Source organism: Cariama cristata, unplaced genomic scaffold (genome assembly GCF_000690535.1).
Source record: "Cariama cristata isolate BGI_N322 unplaced genomic scaffold, ASM69053v1 scaffold40265, whole genome shotgun sequence".
Lineage (NCBI taxonomy): Eukaryota > Metazoa > Chordata > Aves > Cariamiformes > Cariamidae > Cariama > Cariama cristata.
The window spans coordinates 3,081-11,065 of NW_009617656.1; the positions used below are offsets into that span (position 1 = coordinate 3,081).

Below are 7,985 nucleotides of genomic sequence, written 5' to 3' on the forward strand. Positions count from 1 at the left end.
GCAACTGCACTCTCTCCTTTAAAGACTGGAAGATATCGGAAAAGCTGAACTGTCATCAAGTTCAACCACACACCCCAGTTTTTACAACAAAATAAAATATCCAACATTCATGTGTTTTCTGAGAAATCCTGATAAGCCACCGCTTTTAAAATACTGCTTCTAGAACAGTAGCCCATGAGCTTTTTCAACATTGCAGTGGAACATTTCTTTCTTTGGCGGAAGGAAAAGCACATCATAGTATGAGACCTCAAAATGCAAAGAGATGGTAATGCATAGAAGGTGACTAAATAGGTGTGATGTTTATACTGCCTTTAAAACAAGGAAGGAATGCCTTTGCCCAGACCTAGGTCATTCGTCTCTGCAAGGTTCAGGAACAGGGGTATGTTGAAAATACCATTAGGGAAGTTATTTTTAGCACATAGAAAGTTATGTCTTTGCAATGTTACAAGAAATGTTTGACCACAAAAAAGCCTTAATCTGAAGAGGATAAAGGAGATCGACATGAAAAATATTTTAATTTTATAGATATGCCTCAAGTACCATATATTTTCCCCTTTGTAACAATATTTTCCTTTTAATTTTTAACCAGATTACTTTATGGATCTAATATTTCAATCATATATTTTTGTCAGAGTTGCTAAATATTTGGCCAAGGATCAAAAATAGGATTACTTGTACATCTCGTTATACAATGAGACAAAACAAGGTCAAGTAATCAATTGTACAAGCTTTCCCACTTCCTTGTCTACCCAGGTAAATAGGTTGGCCCCACTAAAATGCCCAATACATGTGCACCCTGGAAAGAAAGCTTCTAGCCCTCATGTCCTGAAAAGGTGAAAAACTACTTACTACTTCAATAGTAACCTTTTCCCCCCCTCATACAAACTAGTTAATTTTTCAGTTAGCATTAGTTAAGAGCATGCTGGTAAGTTTATTGTCCTTTGATTAAACACACATATGATTCATATTAAAATTTAAATGTTTAAAATCTTACATGCTTCAGAAGCCAACATTTCAATTTAAGAAAACTCAGTGCTATGTTCATCATTTTGCTCTCCCAGGACCTGTATCATCTGAGTCTGTCTGCCAGACACATACATCTGATTCATTCACATAATTACTAAAGTACCACATAAACCCTGCAACCAGAACTATATTAGGAATTACACAAGGGTGCAATTGACCTGGCTACAAATGCCGTATACCAATAAGCTGGGGGACTGTGAGGAAAGGAAGTGAAAACAAAGAGGTGGTGCTTAGGAGAGGCATATAAAAGCTCCCTGATGAAATAAAGTTTAACAATAATCTGAAAATCACAGAAAACTCCAGCCCCATAAAATGCAAGACTGGTACACGATTCGGCATGTGTGCGTGTGGATTGGTTTTAACTCATCTTAAGTGAAGCTGGTAATGCAATGTCTATCCACTAGTCTGCAGCAGAAATTGAGCTGAAGTGCACAAAAGCAAGATCTTAATTGCAATGATATGCATGTGGAAGCCTCAACAGAAGCACAAAGAGCAAGCAAAGCGACCCTGAATTCCATTAGGTTTTTGCTTTTCTTTTTTCTTTCTTTAAAAAAAAAAAACACAACAAAAAACAAAACAGAAAAGAAAAACACAAAATGAAACAAAAAATAAACCAGAACATTTCAGACATATGCTTCCCCTTGAGATGGTAATAGGTGGGTTGAAAAGATTCCTCTGATCGGCTGCACACGGAGTTCTAGCAGCAAGTAGGGAAACTGGGAAATTTTGGATAAGCTTTACTATTTAGCAGCATTCTGGTGGTATCTGTGCCGCCAAACTTCATGTATCTTTTTGCACCATTTATGAGCATTCCCACTTGGGTCCATCAGGTAATATGTCCTGTTTGGCTATAAGTGAACAACATTTTAATGAGTACTCCAAACACAGTTTCACCAAAAAGCAGTAATTATTCTGCACCTACCAATAAAATAATTATTCAGAATCAGTTCATAAATTTTACAAAAGTTAAATTCAATTACAGTTATATAACATGACATATTACTGAATAACCATACATCTGGCATCTCAATATTGTTAAGCAGTCAACTGACAATATATTGTTGGTACACTCCTTGTGATCCACTATATACAAAGAGGGCTACATTTTAAAAGTCCTTCTTAAAAACTTCCTTCAAATCCCAAAATCCACTTAATAGTGTATTTACACACGAATAATAACCCCCCACCACCACTTGTACTTCTGGAAAATGAGCAAGTCAGGGTTTTTTCGTTGCGTTTTTTTGGTTTACTTTTTTTTTTATTTTTTTTTAATTAAGGTTATCAACACTTGTATTTAAGGAATTATATTTTCTCCAGAAAAATTTATTTGTTAACAACTTACAATAATTGTCCAAGCACCTTAGTGCAACTTAGAAAGAAATAAAAGAAAGTCACTTACCGTGTGAACAAAAAATGTCTTAAAATTCTTGGCTTCTGGCCGCAACTCTAAAGACCATGGAATTTCTCCTTTTAGAACTTTGTTGACAGGATCCACATAATACAGGTGGGGCCCTTCTGTGAGCAGCAATTGGCGCCGACGTGCAAACAATCCCTAACAAGTGAAGTAGAAGCAGCAATTACAAAAAAGGCATGAGGAAAAAAACCCACAACATAAACGTGTAGATCTCTGAATTTAACAACTGAGGCAGAATTAAAACACCTCAGTGATAGCATAGTATGTTTGACTTCCCCCCCACCCCCACCCCCCTTTTCCTCTACCTGTTTGACCTCACTCCTTTTTTAGGGGGTTGCAGTGCATTCCTACTACATGGCAAAACACAAGTACTATTTTAAGAAAGCATCTTCAAGTTCTAACAAAACAGAATAAAATCAGCTATACAGAGTGAAGCAAATCTATTTGTCAGATTCCATCACAGAAATGAATACTCATGATTTTGTGGAGAAAAATCACAAACAAGCAGGTGGTAACTCAGATGAAAGAGAACCTACATTACTGTAAAGCCAACACATTACCGTTACTCATCTGCATCATGTTAAAGTTAATACTCAAAGCTGTTCTAATGTCATCTCTGCCTCTCTCAGGATACAGGCACTAGTCAGATCCAGGAAAAACACCACAGTTAAGGACAATATGGGCTTTTATTTTATTTTCTGATATTTGTGTCTCGATTCACATGCAGACATGCATCAAGACAAAGCGTTTAGTGGGCTGTATCAGATTGGGAGGAGGAGGGGGGACAAAAAACTCGTTTACTAGAGTCTCAAAATAAAAGCATGAACAGCACATTTACTTTTAGCCTTTTCCAAAAATCAAGAGCACACCACTAAATTAAGAAAAAACAGTCTATTCACAAGAAAACACTACATTGTAAAAAATAAAGAAAACAATTTGACACTTTGAAATAAGTTAAACAAGGAAGCTCTAAAACAGGTTCCTTATCCACGCTGCAGTTGTGCAAAAATAGGACAGCTAAATCTTGTTACAGGCAATTAAGAAAAGCCCTTACCTTTCTTTTGTCCACTGGACCCATTTTTAGGATTAAGTTATTTTCTACAAACTGATGCCTTAAAAAAAGAAAAATAACAATTACTCCAGAAGTAGTTCTTCCACAGAAACAGCTTTTATTATTATCAGCAATTTTCCATGTCTCTCCCTAGTGTCTCCTTTTCCACCAAAGAGTCCTGAACAACTTTATGAGATGAGTTTTGGACTCTTCCTCATTCCAAGCCAAAGAGGTTTTTCTAAAATATGATGGGGCGGGGCAGGGAGGGAAATCACAAATGAGAAACTGCTCTCCAGACTGAAGAGAAATTCTAATAAGTACATGGTCTGGATGTATTTTGGTTAGGTATCAATAGACTTATCACAATTTCAAAAAAAAAACCAAAAAACAACCCCAAAACAACTTATGGCAACTGTAAGAAAGAAGAAAGCTTTTCTAGTTCTAGGAATCTGTGGATGGAAAGATTTCTCAGCACTGATAATAGCGTCGTTTCTGCCTATCTTATAACACAACATCTCCACAATATATTCTAGATCTTGTAAATTTTTAGAAACATAACACTAAGTTTTTGCTGCTATTGCTTTAAAAATAGAAGTTAAGAAAAATCTAATTGCTAATTGTTTGCTTGAAGATATTAAGATTGACAAATATTAATTTGAATCAAAATAACTTATTTTTCTGGATTCCATACTGCTGTGCAAGTACCAGATGAGCTATATTCAAAGATCTTACCAAGGATTTCCACCAGCTTGTTTTGCCAGAAGTAACCTCTTTTCATCTTCAGAAAACTGTAAGTCCAGCTCAAAGGAATTGTTGTCAAGATCATGAATATACTGTTCAATATTTCCTCCTGATGTCTGTGGTATACTTGACTCTGGGGCAGACAGTGAATGGGAAGAGGCAGAACCAGAGACTTGCATGCAACCAAACTGACTCAGGAGATTGTCATACTAAAGGAGGAAACAAAATGAGGTAAAGAAAGTTCTTTGATGAAAAAGCTTATTTTGCACTAAACTCCAGCTTTTAATATAAACATGCTTTTGTTTATTATGTTTTTGGGCAAAAAGACAGCCTACTCTCTATAGATTAACAGACATTTATCCAAAAAAGTATGCTTGGTCAAAAGCAAGCCAACCAGTACTTTTTCCAAACACTCACTTTATCAGAAAAAAAAAATATACTGACTAGTTCAAATTTTAACCATCATTTTTATATTAGATTCTTAATAATTGAGTCTTCATTAAAACATAACTAAACAATAGTTTCAAGAAAAATATTTAATATGCAATAATTATGCTTTAATTAATGTCTTCAGCAGCATCAGAGCTGAATACAGCAATAGACAAACATACATTTCCATAACAGTCTTCATCATCCTCTGACATAGCAGGTAAATATGCTGTAAGTTTTGGGGGTGTCTGAAGATGTAGGTTCTCCCACACAATGGATTCAAAGAAGGGGTGAGCCTTAAGAGGTCCGTATCCTCCCATTTCTTCACAACCTAATCTGTTGGTAGCATCTAGAACCTGAGCAAATTACAATTAAGTTAACATGCATAAAATAACAACAAGGAAGTGGCGAGCACCATTCACATTTGCACAGCAGCATGTGAAAACTTAAAAACAGCTGGTCTCATTACCCTAAGCATACATACCTAGAATATAAGGACACTATAATACAAGATGTTACTTGTCAGTATGTCCTGTCAGCAACATTTTGTATTAGACCAGCTCACAGATTTAGAGAAAGGAGCACTTCTTTAGGTCCACACAATTTTTTGTCTTTGTTTCTTCATAAAGACAGAAACAAACCCAAGTAAACATACTGAGAAGGCCTGATGGTACATAGCTCATTTAAGCATAGCCCAGCAATGCATTGTAGTGATGCAAGAAGCTGTGGAAGCTATAGTTGGTGTCAAACATCAACCTTGCAAGCACCCTAAAATCGTGCAGTTCTCAATGTTGACACAACCTGGATCTTACCATTTAGCAGGCACCGGCTTGGCCACAGAGCTGTCCTGGACACAGGAACATGCTGCTAGGCCCTTTACAATGGTTGCACTCATCATCACCCACAAACGTAAGACATAGAGCTTCCTCCTTACACCCTGTGCCATGCTAATATGCTAGACTATTGAACTTCAAAAAGCTTATACCACTCAAAATGTTCTCTGCATACTCATTTTAGTGTCATTGCTATATCACACTGATGAAAAAGAACTACTTTTTCTTCCTATCTGTCAAATGTTCACACACAGAGTAATTCTTCAGCTGATACTATTGACACATGCATTAAGTGCAAGGTAAGTGCAAGCTAAGACGCAAGGTAAGTTGATTTACATTGTAATGAATATGTCTCCCCGTGAGGTATAGAACACTGTTTTCAACTAAAGGATTCATTATGCAACTCAACAAGAATTAATCTGAGTACTATGTAAACCTAAGTATTTGAATCTTAACTTCTGTGTGTAATGCACAGTATTTAGAACCATTTGCATCCATTTCACCAAGACATTCCTTGTCCACACTTTAGAATTCAGATTTAAAAAAAATAATACTCTAAGTGCTGTTTAATAATGGATGTTGCTTTTCAGGACACTACTCTATGCAGCCAATAATGCTCACAGTGGTTCTTATTATAAGCTTTGCAATAGAGTGCATAGAAACTTTAGGAAAAAAGAACTACATAAGCTGAATGTTTCCACTGTCATTAAATCATTTAACAGCAGCAAATATTTACCAATAGCTTTTCAACAAGATCTTTTGCCTTGGGAAAAAATTTTTCTGGAAAGTCATATTCCAACTTTATTATCTTCTGGAATATAAGATATTCATTTCTGCCAAAGAGAAAAAAATATTAGCTCTTGTTATTAGTTCCTCATGGTTCTTTCACCTTAACAGTGCATAACCTGGACAAAACTTCTAGATCTCCTGTTTAATATAAGTCACATTCCCATAAATCTTTCTAGGGTAAAGGGGCACAGTCTTCCAAGTATCTATGATCCTGTAAGCACCAGATACTTGAATAATAACAAGAAAAGTTCAAATAGCTCAATACAGCGGTGCCTCGCACCCTCTTCACGTAGGCATAGTTACCTTTACGCTACAAATTACATGTGAAATCCTAGGATAAGTTAACGAATCTCTCTCAGGAACTCCAGTTATATTTGTTTAAGCATCTTCATGACATCAGAAAGGACAAATAAAAGCAGGCATGACATTAACACCAACACTGCACCATGAAAAGTTGTACTTCAGAAGTGGTAGTAAGGCAAAAGTCAAAATCAAGTCAACATATTATGATCCACATGTAAAGAATTAGCTTAAATCTCTTACCCAGCTCTAAATGGAGGCAATCCAGCTACAAGCTGATATATTATACATCCCAGAGCCCAGAGATCAGAGCTTCAAAAGAAAGAGGAAAAAACACATAGCATGTTTTCCTATAAGTAGTCTTTAAACTGTAATTTTAAAAAAAATTTCTTAAGTTTCTGATCATTAGAACATAGCACAAACACATTAGACAAACCTGCCTAACATAATTTCCACACTATTTTCACTTCATTCCTTGACAGAAGAGTAGGCTAGCAACAGAACGTTCAAAAAAAATATACAGTAACCATCCCACAACAACTGACTACAAGCACATGTGCAAGACGGCTGAACTCTCAGTCAAAATAATTAATGGTTATGTAATGAGACTAAAAAGAATCTTTATTATGTACTACGACACGTGAAAGATGCATCCAACAATGCAACATATGTTCCTTCAGAATTAAAATCCTTTCCTCTAAATATTTTATGCAAAAAAGAGTCACAATACAGCTTTTTTACTTAAAGCTTTTCTTAAGGCAGAAACAAAAAGGCAGGCTATATGGTACACGGGTGAGGGAAAGTTAAGTTTTAGTGTGTTGGCCTGAAAGTGTATTTTTAATTTATTTTACCTCAAGGTAAACTATCCATAAGTTTGATCAAGGCTTAGAAATCCTCACGGAAGACTAAAATACTAACAAAGACTCAAAACTACTCAAATTAAGAGTTTTCTGTAAAGATGAAACATCATGCATCTTCTAAAAGAAGATAACAGCCTGATGAAGTCTTTCCATTAGCCAAACCAGTCAAAATGTCTTTACTAAGAGCAAAAGTGGAAAGTCTAATGTTATTTCTATCACTTCAAGAAACACTAGCACAAATTACCAGTTATTCATATGAGAGATCTCTTTTCACTATGATTTGTCAGTGATTACTTTGATTATTCTTCTATCGTAATAAAATAGAGAGACAGCAGTCTGTAGGTTACTGTCAAGAACCAATTTAAATGAGATAGGACATTTCTTAAGGGTATCACACATACCATGTACAGAGATAAGCTTTAAACCATTGAAAACTCCAAGCACAGCTTAGATCAAGTTGCAGTTATATTTGCTAAATACAGGTCAAAAAAAGCTGTAGTATTTCCCCTAACTGGCAAAAATGTGACATTCTATTGCTTTTA

At 35.7% G+C, this 7,985-nt stretch overlaps 1 protein-coding gene across 1 annotated transcript in view; it reads right to left on the minus strand.

Annotated features, from left to right (window-relative positions):
* Positions 1-1,636: 1,636 nt before the first annotated feature.
* PDPK1 (3-phosphoinositide dependent protein kinase 1) overlaps positions 1,637-7,985 on the minus strand; it is a gene marked incomplete at its 5' end in the record, with an annotated part of 11,360 nt that continues 5,011 nt past the window's right edge. The window contains 7 exons of the mRNA XM_009700603.1: positions 1,637-1,874; positions 2,426-2,578; positions 3,495-3,552; positions 4,224-4,441; positions 4,844-5,017; positions 6,231-6,327; positions 6,827-6,895. Coding sequence (XP_009698905.1) covers positions 1,767-1,874; positions 2,426-2,578; positions 3,495-3,552; positions 4,224-4,441; positions 4,844-5,017; positions 6,231-6,327; positions 6,827-6,895 — 877 coding nt within the window. The remainder of the gene's footprint in view (positions 1,875-2,425; positions 2,579-3,494; positions 3,553-4,223; positions 4,442-4,843; positions 5,018-6,230; positions 6,328-6,826; positions 6,896-7,985) is intronic.